Raw genomic sequence first — 15911 nt, 5'->3', positions numbered from 1 at the left:
AGGGTTGGCAGGAAGTGGGAACACTGAAAGAAAGCATAGTCAACGCATGTGTGGAGTGAGAGTCTCAATTCACGCTGAAGCTACTGTTCCAGCTAATTCAAGGCGGCGATGACAGGCTTAGGTGGTAGACATGACCAGCCCTTTGGAAACATATACACCCTAATCTTCCTATAAAATGGTGGGTTTTATTAACAATATCTGGTGCTAACATAAACCACTGAGTGAGGCTCACTTGGATTCTGCAAGCCACTCTGGTTTATTTATTTTTTTTTTTTTTCCAAATGAAAAACGCTAGATTAATATTGCAGAAGTGTCTAGGACTAAATCCATAAAATAAAATACCCAAAAAATTGCAGGAGCCTTCCTAAATGTCCGTTTCATGTGACTTGGCGTGGCTACTGATGAGGACCAAGTATATTTCCATATACACTTAATCTTTGGTCTTTCCATAGCACATTCAACTAGCATAGCGGTCTGCTTAGTTTGAATTGAGCAAAGATTTATTTTGGAGCCACTTAATACTGTGAGAGTAAAATTTACACGTATTTCTGCCAAGAAGCCTGTGTCTTAACTTAAACCATCTCCACTGTTGTACGTATGTGCTTTTCATTAACAGAAAGTAAAAATGATTTCCATTGTTAAAAGCTGATTAGGGGTGCCTGGGTGGCTCAGATGGTTAAGCGTCTGCCTTCGGCTCAGGTCATGATCCCAGGGTCCTGGGATCGAGCCCCACATCGGGCTCCTGGCTCAGCGGGGAGCCCGCTTTTCCCTCTCCCTCTGCCGCTCTCCCTGCTCATGCTCTCTCTCTGTATCTCTGTGTCTCAAATGAATAAATAAAATCTTTAAAAAAAATAAATAAAAGCTGATTAGGACTCTAAACTTGATCTGATTGTTGATTAATTTCAGCTCTGATGATAATGATACGTCATAATCATGGTGTTATACATAATAGTCAAAATACCAAACCACCCTTTAGTTTTGGAGTCATTCTTAATTATTCTCTTTCTCGTATGTTTTACATTCACATCATCAGAAAATCCTTATATTCAATGTATATACAGAATCCAGGGTCTCCCGACTTTATCCAATCTGCAAGCTCTTTCATCTAGACTCTTAACTGGTCTCCGCCTCCCCTCTCATGCAACTGGAGTGATCACTTTAAAATACAAGTCAGATCAAGTCTCTGCCTTGCTAAAAACCATCTAACAGTCCTAGTACAAGCTGAAGTCCTTACTCTGCCTCACAGGGGTGTGCCCTGGCCCTCTGACCTCTCGCCCCACTTTTTGCTTTCTTGTTCCCTGCACGAGAGCCACACTGCTGCCTCTTTACTGTTCTTTGTACATGTTCTTCACTCTGCCAGAAACATTCTTCCTCCATAGCCCCACATGGTCCACTCCTTCACTTCCAACAAGCCTTTGCTCAATGCAACTGTATCAGATGCTCTATTGAACCTTAAATTCCTTACCCTGATTTATTTTCATATCATCACTTTTCATATTAATCATTAAGGATAGTATGTAAATTGCTCATAAAAGCCTAGTTTTTCCTGCCACTGAGATGAAGTTTTCTCCATGGTCCTGACAAGGATACACTGAGTGTGGATTTTTTTTTTTTTTTTCCATCTGCACTGCTATTTCCTTCTTACACCTATAATTAAATGTCATATTTCAGATAAGGTTAGTTTTAGAAGCCTAGATGCAGCAATAAAATACCAAGTAAATTTTTTTGAAGATTTTATTTATTTATTTGAGAAAGAGAGAGGTAGTGAGAGAGAGCACGAGTAGAGGGAGTAGAGGGAGAAGCAGGTTCCCTCTGAGCAGGGTGCCTAATGTGGGGCTCGATCTCAGGACCCTGAGATCATGACCTGAGCTGAAGGCAGACGCTTAACCGACTGAACCACCCAGGCACCCAACCAAGTAAATTTAATAAACGCTTATTTATATTTAGCTGCTCCCTAAGTGAAAGGCAATATTCACAATGCAGAATTCAGAATTCAGCATGATTTTCAGAAGAGTATGATGGTTACTAGGGAGTCTAACTCTCTAAGTTCAAACCCTACCTCTGCCACTTTACAAATATATGACCTCAGGCAAGTTACTTAAACTTTCTGTACCTCAGTCCCCTTATCTGTAAAATGGGTTTATTAACATTATTTTCTTCAAAGAGTCGTGGAAAATTAAATGAGTCGACTATGTATAAAGTGCTTCCAACAGTATATAGCACATATCGAGTATTATAAAAAGCTTCTTATGATTGTCAATATTAACATGCTTGATAATAGGTAAATCAAATCGGGTCATTCCTCTGCTCAAAAAGTCTACAGTGACTTCCCATTTCACTCCAGATAGAACCCAGAACGTTTATATCCATTTACAAAGTGTTATACCCTTTGGCCTCCCATGGCTTCTCCATCCTCATCATCCCACTCTGCTCCTGCCATGCTGGTAACCTTGACATTGTTTAGACCAAATCAGCCACACTTGGAATCAGACGCTGTGTATTTGCTTTCCCTCCTCCTGGAATAGTATACTTTTAGTTATCAGCAGGGCATGCACCCCAGATTCTTCACCAGTCACCTTCTTAGTGAGATTTTCCCTGATCTCACTCCTTAAAACTGCACCCTCCACCACCATTCCCTATCCTCTCCACTGTTCTATTTCTTTCTCTCACTTATCATCACCTGATATGCTCTTTATTCATATTTTTTTAAATTGGACATCATTTGTCTACCCAGACTGCAAAAGAAACCATGTAAAATTAGATATGTTATGTTTTGTTCATTTCCGTGTCTCCAGTCTCTAGAAAAACTGCATCACACTTTATGAATATTTGTTGAATGATTAAATGAAATAATTGCTTTCTATATAGCTACAACATTGGATTATTATATTACTTACTTCCCATCAGCGATGTTAACAGTTCTGAAGAGGGGATAGTCTTCTGGGGCAGGTTTTCCAGTGTGGTCTTCAAAGAGGAAAACAGGTGATCTCCCAACTTCAACACCGATTTGCTGAATACCGTGCTCATTATATATAGATAAAAGAAAAGACTGAATTCCTTTTTTGGGTTTTATTGTAAATAATATTGAAAAATCTTCTGGAAAATTTTCTCCTGAGAAAAGAAAGCCAAAGGGTCAGAAATTCCAAATTCCCAAATTATTACTTTTTTTTACCTTTCTAGGTAGCTTTAATAAGTCATGTAAATTCAAACGGTAATAACAATTCAGATTAAAAAAAAATGGGAAGGAGATGATGATAAGCTTTCTCTGCAATAACTGTCCAAGCTATATTCAAACTATAAAGCCACTCATTTAAAGCACAATGATTATGTAAAATTGAATTAAAAGTTAGGAAACAAAATTGACCATGGTGCCAGTACAATATTAAATACACAGTAAGAACTTTTAAAATATGAAAGTACCACTTCTGGTGTAAGACTTGTATTTTCAACCTTGTCTGATCTGTGGCCATACACCCTCTTTTTAAAGAAGGCACTGTAAGGACACAATATATGACGGAATTTTTTAAGTCATCCTTTAAAAGCTAAAGAGTTTCTGATCAGTTTTTCCTATCACACAAAATGCAGTTTCACTAATAGAAAACTTATGTCATTATACATCACAACTATTAGATACTTGGTTAATTTGATTCTAAATTCAAGAGGACTTTCTTTTTTTTTTTTCTTTTTCTTCCCCCTCTTACTATCATACTCCAAATATCCAGCATGGGGCCAAATCTACGTAAGTGCTTAGTAAGTACTTATTAAATAAATATGTCAGTTAAATGATTATCACAAATATATCTCAGATAATTAAGCAATGACTACTCGTATATTTTTATAAAAAATATACTGTGTATTAAATTTCACATTTTATTCTTCAAAAATACTTTTACATATATATCTTACTATCATGAAACATAAGTAAAGCAAGCATTATTATTTGAAGAATGAGATTATTTCAGTTAAAAAGTTGTCCATATGCAAAACTGATGTATCTGTGTATGTGTAATCAATGATGTCTGGGCCAAGAGCTTCCACATTCAATCCATTCATTCGAAATTCTATTCTACATGGTAAAAATACTATGAATATGACTGCCATGGTTTCAAATTCAAAAGAATATAGGAGACAAGCAATTCCACTTCTAAGAATTTACTGGAATAGGAACAATGCTTCTGTGTAAAGATATGTTATGTCAATTCACCAGAACACCATTTATGATCCTAAAATATTAAAACGGCGTACAATGGTTGGGACTGGCTAAATAAAATACAAAACACCTATATAGCGTAAGTAGTCACTTAAAGTGGTAGGAGACATTTTATGAAATTGAAATTATTTAAAATGTGGAAATTAAATAAGAGTATGTCATAGAGAAAGCAGTCAATTAATGTTAACCATTTAGTTCTATAATATCTATATCTGTATCTATATCTATATCTTTATCCATATCTACCTATATCTAGATAAATAGATATCTCCAAACTAAAAAGTGTTTACTTAAAATTCTTAATTTTAATTTTTAAAATAATTTACCAAACAACTTTGCTATATCACAATTAGGTCATAAAAGCTTTGCTATCACAGGAAAAAATAATAAAAACATATATGTATATATATATACAGTTTTGTTCCATTTAAGCGTCATAAAGACATCTAATTTTATATTTCTATAAATCAACAGAAGGAAAATAATCATATAAGTAAAATGGAAAGGTAATGAAACACATCAATTAATAAAGCAAGTTTTACCTGCTTGTACTATAAATAAAAATCTAGGTAGGTAATTCAGCCTGCTATTAAAGAAGCTCAATAGAAAAGAAATTTTTCTTCAAATAAGTAGCTCAGAATGTTGAGAATCACAGGCATTCTTTCCCTAAATGCACCTCAATTATTCAAATATCTCTTACATTGAAAAAAACAAGATGCTAAAATATTATGAGTTAGGGGAAAACAGTATTTTTTTCATTTTTGCCAAAACATTATGAATTAATGTCTACATAGAGACATTTATGGAAAAAGGAATTTTAAGAAAGAATATATTCATATAAGACTAAATAGATCATAGCAAATTCTAACTAATCATTCAATTTGTACAGCACAGCTTTTGAAATTATCAGCTGCTAACCACACTAATGAGTAAAATCTTTCAATTATAGAAGTATTTCCCAATTTAAAATTAGGCAGTAAGATTTTAATTATTATCTTTAAGCTATGACTTTTAAAAAAGAAAATTTAGTTACGTAAAAAATCATGACTTGATGTCAAAATATTCACAGTCTAACCTAGGTACCCCACCCTAGTTTCTTCCCTATAAGACATTAAACAAAGTTGTCCATAACTGACTAAATGTCTCAGAGAGAATTCACTATGGTATTAGTTCAACAATAGAAATGCAACCACTTACTATAAAAAATTGTATCTAAAATAACAATGATCAGTATTATACATGATAAAGTAAAATGTGAAATTTTTCAACTTAAATAATATGTTTTGAAATGTATAAATACAAACTAAAAATAAAGCATCCTCTGTTGAGGATTCATCCTCAAATGAATTACGTTGTTAAAGAAAAAATGCTATTACTACTTTTGATATGCATGTATGTATACATAAATAATATACATGCAATTATCATAATTCACACTGAATATATTAAGTTCAATAGTGATTCTTAAAATGGCCTTTCAGTATCAATAGATATTTCATGCATGAATAAATTTTATATGAAAAAGGCACAAAACTTTATTATTTGATTTTAATTTTTTTAGATTGTTGTCAATAGATTTCCATGTGGAATATGTCTCCCTTTAACTAAAATCCTTTTTTGATGTAGCCTGGTGATCAGCAGGATTTTGAAAATGAAGAGGGAAGGCCATTTTTGCATAGTAGGAAAGCTCATTTTACTCTAAAAGAGGCAGGGACTGTCTCTCAGCTTCACATCATTCACTGGTTCTGTGATTATATTCAAATACTTCACATTTCTAAACCCTCATCCGTAATTTGGGCTTAAATATTCTTCTTTCCAGATGGACATGAAGACAAAGATCAATATACACTTAAGTTTCTTGGATAGTATCTCTCCCACAGCAGGTGTTCTAAAGAGGGCAGAAAGCATTTGCAAATTACAGCTTCCATTTAGGTCACATGTACAACGTTTTCAGACAGTTAAATTAAAGGTCTCAGGTTAGGACTTTAGAGGACATATACCTTAATTAAACAGAATTTTACAGTGACTATCTGATAATCCTCCACCCCTACCCAGTGTTGAAGTTCCCACTACCACTGCTTACTTTTTTCATTAGAAAAGAAGTTGCTATTATGTTCCCATAATGGAAGAAAAACTATTCCAAGTAATTTTTCAAAGATCCTTTTTACTTATTTGATAAAGAATAATATTCACTCCAGATTTTTTAACTATGAAAATGTCTTGGATCATTTTTATTAACTGCCATTTTGCATTATTATTCCTACCCTGTAGGAAGATTAAGTTTAAATTCATTTGTATGTGTGTGTGTGGGGGGGGAATAAGGTCCCTATTAGAGGTGTCTCCTCCTATCTGAAATACTCATTATTAGAATTATATGCCTAAGGCACAATGTTATGAGAAGGTGAAAAAGAAAAATTGATATAAGGGTATTTTGTTAACTCTCATGGAAGGAGATCCCAGAGGCATACATTGTATTCTCTTTCAATGAGTAACACAACAGAAGTGATTGAACTAATCAAACTAACTACCAATTTGGAAGGCAGATAAACTGACCCTGAGATGATGAACCAAAGTATAAAAAATTAAAAACTAACTTCTTGAGTATTTCTAGAGCTTTTCCATTAGTGTATTTTTCCCTGTTTTTTCTCTTGAAAATTCCCATCCCTTTCCTATTTCTACATTAGAGTGCAGATAAATAGAAAAGCAACATAATTTTTACATTTGCAACTTTTAAACTTGATTTTTTTAAAAAATATTTTATGGATTTAATAACTATTTTAACTTTTTATTTCCAAAGTCAGGAAAATTATGCATTGACGTTCTTTATATTTGCAGTTTGTTACTTTTGTCCATCACAAATTATGGCAAAACAAAAAAATTTGGGAAAAATCAACAATTTTATCAAAATTAATGTGTTTTCAAAAATACTTTAAAAATGTCCATCCATGAAAAATACATTATCTTGTTCTGTAATTCTTTAGTCCCTTGATTTTTAATTTTTCTATTGTTAGGAAATAGTTTTATGTGAAAATAGGGAATTCAAATTCCTTCAGGTAGAGACATTAGAGAGGATAATATGAAGAATGTAAATGATTAATTATTTCTAAGAGGATCCCAAAGCACCAACAAGAAACACCTGATAATATAGGGAATAATGACCTTGGCAACAGACAAGACCTGGATTAAATACTGGCCCCTTGTAATTTGGACAAATCCAAGAACTTCAGTGAAACTCTATTTCCTCTTCTGTTAAATAAGGATGAGGACATTCAATTTAGTATAGTTATAAGAAAAAAAAAATTGACACGTATCCAATAGCAGACTTGTAAGGAGTTGCTTGCCTAACAATGTGATGCTCAGAAATTGTCGTTTTTATCACTCAACTCCTTTTCCCTATTATCCTGATTTACAGATAATTAGTGTTACTAGGTCAATCATGGAAAGAAAGAAAGAAAATATTCACCAAGTGTTTTTCAATATCTTTCCAGGTAAAGATTAACAAAATCTCTAGTCCCATATCTCCTTATAACTGTGAGATGTAACTAACGTTTGCTATATTTGAGATAAAAACAGGATCCAAAAATAACACAGAATAATCTGCTTTATAAAATCTGCTGAAGAAGTACTTCTTTCAACAGAAACTTATATTAATTTTAAGAATGACACTCCTTAAGTATGTCTAAATCCACATGCCCATTCAATTCACATGGGTAGTCATTAAGGGTAAAGTTGCCATGTTCCCCCCAATAAACAAATTCTACATGATTATATGCAAAAATAAGCTAGTTAAAATATTGTCTTCAAGTTTTGTCATCTTGCAATAGAATAATAAATTACTAAATTTTCAAATGAGCATATCTTATGTGATTGCGCTAAATTAAAATTGGCAATCATTAAATCATTAGCTATTTTCATTAAGTCACCTTAGTGACTACAATGTATTTGGCGTTCCATATGTGAAAGAATTATGTCTGCCCCAATAATTTTGCATTACACAGCATGATAAAAAGAAACAATAATAATTTGCAAAGTAGTAATAGTTGTAGTAATAAAGTGAACATACCTGAAAATAACTGTTTTGTTGGAGCACTGAGTTGTGCTTGCTTTGAAACTCTGTAAGCAGTATCCGAACCTTGTGAATCCTTTCTGTTTGTGCAAAAGCCTGTTGTTTTTGATATTCCCTCAGGAGAGTTGTGAAAATCTAGAGCTTTTAGTACATCAACTGGAGCAGCTGAAAATAAGTGAAAAGTAAAAAAAAAAAAAAAATGAACAAATAATCTAATATAAAAATGAGTATTTTTAACAGATAAAATAGTTGTTGTTCTACTTCTCAAATCTGTCACACTTGCCACTTTCCCTAATATTTGGGTGGGAGATTGAGGAGTGGGACAGCAGATAAATTATAAACTATAAAATTCTCAAATACAAAATATCTCAAATCAAGAATAAAATTATGGAGCAGCAAACCGAAGATATTCATGTGTGGGGGGTATATGTAGATTTAGAATCAAAGATATTATATATACATATATATTATATATATGTAATGTAATACATATTACATACAATATATAATTGAATATATGTGAAATTACAACCTGTCTGATGCATCTCAATTACAATTTATAGTCTTTAATCATTCTAAGTAATTGCATTATTTGGAATTAAAGTGAAGCCAGCATCTGGACATATTCCATTAATTTCTAATAGATTTATTATTCAACTATTCATAATCTTAAATAAAGGTGATTTTGAAGGTTCAAAGTCACAATGAATATTATACATAATTATTGTAAAATGTGCAATTAATAAGCCATTTTGTATACACAAAGAAGTTAAAAGTTGTCAAAAAGAAGAGGTAACAAAACATAATGCTCTTGTTTTGAGTGCTTTCCCATGTTAGCTATTTACAAATTATATATAAGCATATAGCACGTGTGAATAGTATGTACTGTTTATGTATGTGTAGCTGTGCATGCGTATATGTATCTATGTATAATTTGTTTATTTTTATCCTCTAAATTTGCCAGAGAATCTTCATGGATGTTGCTTCATGCTTCATGATTCAGATTGGAAGTCTCTGGGGACTTTGGATAAAAATGTAATCTTTGGAGAAAAGTGTAATAAAGTGTAATCCCTTTGGATAAACTTGATGTTTTAAACAGCTTCATTGGAATATAATTCACTTGCCATGTAATTCACCCATTTAAAGTGTATAATTCATTGACTTTGGTATATTATACTATTCACTTTTTTAATTGCGGTATAATACAAACAACAAAAAATTTGCCTTTTTAACCATTTTATGTACAATGTAGCAGCATAATTACATTCACAGTGCTGTGCAACCATCACCACTCTCTATTTCTAAGACATTTTCATCACCCGAAACAGAAACTGTAACCATTGAGCGATAACTCCCTATTCACCACCTCTGCCCAGGCTCTGATAGCTAATAATATACTTTCTGTCTCATTTCTTGATTGGATCATTTGTTCTTTGGGTGTTGAGTTTAAGAAGTTCTTTATAGATTTTGGGTACTAGCCCTTTATCTGATATGTCATTTGCAAATATGAACAGACATTTTTCCAAAGAAGACATCCAAATGGCCAACAAACACATGAAAAAGTGCTCAACATCGCTCGGCATCAGGGAAATCCAAATCAAAACCTCAATGAGATATCACCTCACACCAGCCAGAATGGCTAAAATTAACAAGTCAGGAAATGACAGATGTTGGCGGGGATGCGGAGAAAGGAGAACCCTCCTACACTGTTGGTGGGAATGCAAGCTGGTGCAGCCACTCTGGAAAACAGTATGGAGGTTCCTCAAAAAGTTGAAAATAGAGCTACCATATGATCCAGCAATTGCACTACTGGGTGTTTACCCCAAAGATACAAAGGTAGGGATCCAAAGGGGTACGTGCACCCCGATGTTTATAGCAGCAATGTCCACAATAGCCAAACTGTGGAAAGAGCCAAGATGTCCATTGACAGATGAATGGATAAAGAAGAAGTGGTATATATATACAATGGAATATTATGCAGCCATCAAAAGGAATGAAATCTTGCCATTTGCAACGACGTGGATGGAACTGCAGGTTGTCATGCTGAGCGAAATAAGTCAATCAGAGAAAGACATGTATCATATGACCTCACTGATATGAGGAATTCTTAATCTCAGGAAACAAACTGAGGGTTGCTGGAGGGGTGGGGGGTGGGAGGGATGGGGTGGCTGGGTGGGTGATAGACATTGGGGAGGGTATGTGCTATGGTGAGCGCTGTGAATTGTGCAAGACTGTTGAATCACAGATCTGTACCTCTGAAGCAAATAATACAATATATGTTAAAAAAAAAAAAAGAAGAAGATAGCAGGAAGGGAAGAATGAAGGGGGGATACTGGAGGGGGAGACGAACCATGAGAGACGATGGACTCTGGAAAACAAACTGAGGGTTCTAGAGGGGAGGGGGGTGGGAGGATGGGTTAGCCTGGTGATGGGTATTGAGGAGGGCACGTTCTGCATGGAGCACTGGGTGTTATACACAAACAATGAATCATGGAATACTACATCAAAAAAAAAAATACGTACTTTCTGTCTCTATGAAGTTGACTATTCTAGAAATTTCATATAAGTGGAATCATACACTATTCTTCAGAACACTGAACATAGAATTTCATATGACCAAGCAATTCCACTCCTAGATATATACCCAAAAGAACTGAAAGCTGGCACTTAAACAGATACCTGTGTGCCAATGTTCACTGAAACGTTATTCACAATAGCCAAAAGGTGGAAACCACACAAATTTCTATCAATACATGAACAGATTAACAAAACGTGGTACATGCATACAATGGAATAGGATTCAGTCATAAACAGCAATGACGTTCTGATACATGCTACCACATGGATGAATCTTCAAAACATCACACTATATGAAATAAAGCAGATATAAAACGGCAATGTTTTAGATGATCAAATTCCCTGATCCACAACTTAATATCTACTTAATTCACTAAGCAAGCCAAAATAGGAGTCATGTGGTGTAAGCATTGTTATAAAAACAGACTTTAGACTCCATATCACTCAATATACCTATATTCTATTGACTTTTTCTCCTTATTCAAAAATAAAAATATTCAGAGAAGGCCATGTGTTGGCCATTGTATTACTGAGCATGTCTGAGACATAAGTCCTTACTGCAAGTATTTCAGATTCCAATTCAGAAAGAAAAGAGATCACTTCTGCCTGGAAGTGAACCAATATTATTGATTTGAAAAGCTCAGTTGTTAGTTAAAAAAAAACAGAATTGCCATCAAATTTCAAAATATGTTGGGTTTTGTAAATATACTGTTTCTGGGAGGACTTAATGAGAGTGGAAAAGGGACTGATTTTAGAAGCAGAAAATACCATCACAATTTATTACATTCCATAGAGGATGCTATTCTTTGAAAATTGTAATTTCAACTAACATATTTTTACAATAACTATCAGTTAATCATAGAATGCATGAATGAATGAATGAATGAGTGCTTGTGAGCAATGTATACCTGGTCATTTCCTTAGTTAATTAAGATTTAGGGATATTGACTTCCATATGTACAAACATATGTGGATGAAGCTTTGCGTGTTTCCTTTTAGAATATAACAAGTGTAACTTCCTTTAACAATACTCTACCTATTTCATCAAGCCTCTGAATGAAAATCAACCTACTATCCAGTATAGTACACATGGTTTCCAAATTATTAAAAAAAAAAAAACTTTTTATTTATGGAAGTCAGATATTTCAAAGGGATCATTAACTCTATCAAATATGATCCTCTCTAGGTCAGCCTTGGAATATTTAAAAGAATCACAGCATTCAAGAACCTTTTTGCAGAAGTCCTGCTCGTGATGGTCAGTTTTTTTAGGCCAATAGGAACACCTGCCGATTCTTAACTTTCTTCTTTTCTCTTATCATAAAGTACAACAAGAAAGTAATAACTATAATGGCTTCCATGTCTAGAAAGCCTAGTATGTGCCAGGCACTAGGCTAAGTTCTTGACAGGCTTTGCAGGGCATATGTTCTGATCCCCACTGTGCAGATGAAGGAATTGAGATCCAGAAAGCAAACTAAGGACACTCCTAAGATCTGGACAAATATCAAATCCAGGCTCTTTCCACTCCGCCACCTTCATCGCTATACCCCGTAAAAGAAACTTAAAACATAAATATAATAGACTAAAATTATCTTGAGACAGTTAATTCATTCCTGATGTTTATATTTGTTTTAAATTAAACTCAATTTATGGGTTTCAGGGTATAAATGACTCTGAAAGAGACTGTTTCTACAAGTCACAGCATCTTATCTGCTTATTTTATCTTATCTTCTTGCTCTGAGCCCGTTAGCAAAAGGACATCAGGGTAAAGACTCAAGGACTGACCTGAACACAGCTATGAAGGCTGTAATTCTATGAAGAAAAGGACACAGTCCCATGGTCATGGTCCCAACTGCTCATAGGTAAATAATACATGAAATAAACCACACGTCCCTTCTCTCCAGAATATCTTTTCACAGGATGACCTTTTCCAAGAGCACAGATTTTGTCACATTTGTTCCTTCCTACTTTGAAAGTAATGTGATAAAAACACATTCCCTCTACAGGATTCAAAATAAGGGCTCTATTTTTAAAGCCTCACAAAATTCTTTGTAGAGACACATTATATGAAATAATTCACTCTTCAAAAACCAATTAAAAAAGAGGGACACAGAGTAAAGATTTCAACTAGGTTTTTTCTTTTTCTAGAAAAGCATATCAAGTTATAAAAATGGAAAAATGTAAGGTTTTTTCCTTCAAATAAACCAAATAATAAATTAAGACACTTTGAAATCTGCCTGTTATTTGACCTCATAATTGCAGCACTTAACAAATTCTCCTAATGCAGATTCTATGATTTTATACATACACACATACATTATACACACACAGGGAAGTTATTCTTCAAATTTTATTAACTGAATTGCAACTGCTTAAAGAGTAAAAGCAGTAATTTGTTGTAGCTTAACTTGATACATCTAAAAAGGTGAAATTTCCATATTCAAAGCAATTCTTAAATGCCCTTAATATTGGAATCATTTCTATGTTGCCAATAGCTGATGCCACAAACCATGATTAGAATTTCAGATGTATCCAATTAGCACGATATTTTGTTCAATAGTATTTTTCCTGCCTTTCACTACATACTCTTGTATTTTATTAAATGGGAGAATAAGATACCAGAGCCCAGTGCATTACTCCAATAGCCATTTAACTGGTTTCCATGTCTTTTCTCCTCAGTCTGCACACCACAACTTGAGCAAGCTTCCAAAACTCCAGGCTTTATGTCACTTTGCTGCTTAAATTCCTCCAGTGAACCCACTAACTTCCAGAGGGTATTCACAGACCCCACACATAAACTCTTGAAGGCCTGAACACACGCATTTGTCCTACTGGTATCACCCCAACTGCACCGCCACCATTTTCTTTTCATTGTCATTTCCCCTGACTCTATCTTCACTCAGTGCTCTAGTTATACTGAACTTAGACTGCCCAGAACCCCCTCCCCCCATCTTCTTTCTCTTGCCTCTGGGACTTTATAAATCCTATTTTCCCTATCTGAATCATTTAGCTTTTTCACCTGAGGAAAACATAGGATATAAATGATGTATAATCTGCTCCGGAAAGCTATCTCCCAAAGCTGGGTTTGATATACTCACCTCTACTATAGCACTTTTCACGTTTGGTTTTAATTATTTACCTATACTTGATTTTTTCCCAAACTAGAAGAGAATGGGTATGCACACACCCACCTACACACACGAGCTATATAAAATACTGGCTGAATGTGAAACACGATAATGTGAAAATACTAGAAGCAACTTTCTCTGAAGCCCATAGGGCTCTCTTATCTTAAAACAAAAATTTCTGAGGGCGTAATATGTCTTTTCTATTATGTTCTGCTGCTCTCCTGGACACCCCGACTCATTCACTGATTAGTCTGTCCCAGGTCTTTAATCCTTTCCCTCTGTTGCTTTCAGTGTCCACATGGATTACTGATCTAAAGTCTCACAATGCTTTGATTGTTTCATCTCTAATTAATTCCTCCTTTAAATTTCTTCACACACTCCCATGACCAATAAGGAGTAAATGACACCAATACATAGTGTAGAAGAGCTGGAATGATTCCGAATCCCATCCCTGGCACTTAGCATGTGTGTGATCTGGACTGCTTTGTGCCTCAGTTTCTACATCTGTAAGATGAAAATAATAAAAAATATTTACCTAAAAGAGTTTTTGTGAGTTAGTATTTGGGGCCATGCCTTAGAACAGTGGCAGGAAAAAAACTATGCCTATGAGTTAAGCCCTTGCTGACTATTTTCGTAATTTACATGGTGAAAAAATTAAAAACAGAACAACATTTTGTGACATGCAGAAGTTATATGAAATTTACATTTCAGCATCCACAAATAATATTTGTATTAGACTACAGCCACACCCATTCATTTATCTATTGTCCATAGCTGCTTTCGCCCTACAACAGAGTTGTAACGCTGTGATAGAGATCGTATGGCTCACAAAGGCTGAAATATCTAACATGTGGTTTCTTTTAAGCTGAGTCCTGAAGGATGGGTAGGAGGTTATAAGCTATGAGGAGGGTGACAGGAATACCAGATAGGCAGCACAGAAACAAGACAGTGCAGTGTACAAGGAAGTGAAAGTAATCATGATTGCCTGACAAGACATCAACACTGAATAAATTTAGATGTCCAAATTCTCCGTGGGTGCATCACGGCTGCTGAGGACCTCTTGAGAAAAACCGGATCTCCACTATGGCTATTCACAGCCACAGTCTCCAAGTGAAACATTTACACTAACTCCTACCTATTTACCCAACCCCAAATGTAATGCTCCAGCTGAGATAAACTTCTCTTAGTTTCTAAAATATACTGTGCTCCTTTGGTTGGGGATTTTTCAATCTTTTCTCAATTGGCTAAGGATGGCTGACTGTTTTTCAATCCTGTCATTAGAATCTCCCGGAGAACTTTTACAACATAAGAACGCCTGGGTCCTGTGTAAGAACTAATGACTAGAATGAAGCGGGGAGCGGGGAGGGTAGACATTCATTTTATAGAAATTTCCTAGATGAATCTAATGGGTAGCCAGGATTAAAGCCAGGTGATCTGAGACCTAATCAACCTTTTGATCTCAACCTAACCGTAACTTCCTTCAGGGAATCATTACTTATCTCTCCCAGGCTGAGTTCTGTGACCCACTCATATGATCCCAAGTACCCTATATTCCCCTTGGATAACTCCACACTCTATTTTGTTTGCTTGCTTAATTATCTCATTTTCACTCAGCACAGTGTGTGTCTAAACTCCCTGTTACAGACTCATACTGCCTAATTTCCCTCCTTCTCTCTCTGGTTGTGATTTATTGTTTGATGTCTGCCTCCCCTGATAGACTGTAAACCCTCTGACAGTAAACATCAGCACTATTGATGTTCACTGTAGTATTCATAAATAACATAGCACCTGACATAGTAAATAATCAATAAAGATATGTTTAATGAATGAACAAATACATGAATCAATGAACCTCAGAGGCAGGGTATAGCTGCTCATTGATTCATATATTTGTTCATTCATTAAACATCTTTATTGATTATTTATTATGTGT

The 15911-nt window shown here is 34.7% G+C and overlaps 1 protein-coding gene across 2 annotated transcripts in view; it reads right to left on the bottom strand.

Annotated features, from left to right (window-relative positions):
• COL11A1 (collagen type XI alpha 1 chain) overlaps positions 1–15911 on the bottom strand; it is a 202299-nt gene that overhangs the window by 171338 nt on the left and 15050 nt on the right. For both annotated transcript variants that reach the window (XM_078072675.1, XM_078072676.1), the window contains exons 2-3: positions 8274–8441; positions 2898–3111 (exon numbers count right to left, since the gene is read on the bottom strand). In XM_078072675.1, coding sequence (XP_077928801.1) covers positions 2898–3111; positions 8274–8441 — 382 coding nt within the window. The remainder of the gene's footprint in view (positions 1–2897; positions 3112–8273; positions 8442–15911) is intronic.

This window comes from Halichoerus grypus, chromosome 5 (assembly GCF_964656455.1).
Source record: "Halichoerus grypus chromosome 5, mHalGry1.hap1.1, whole genome shotgun sequence".
Taxonomy (NCBI): domain Eukaryota; kingdom Metazoa; phylum Chordata; class Mammalia; order Carnivora; family Phocidae; genus Halichoerus; species Halichoerus grypus.
This window is presented reverse-complemented; position numbering and strand designations above follow the sequence as displayed.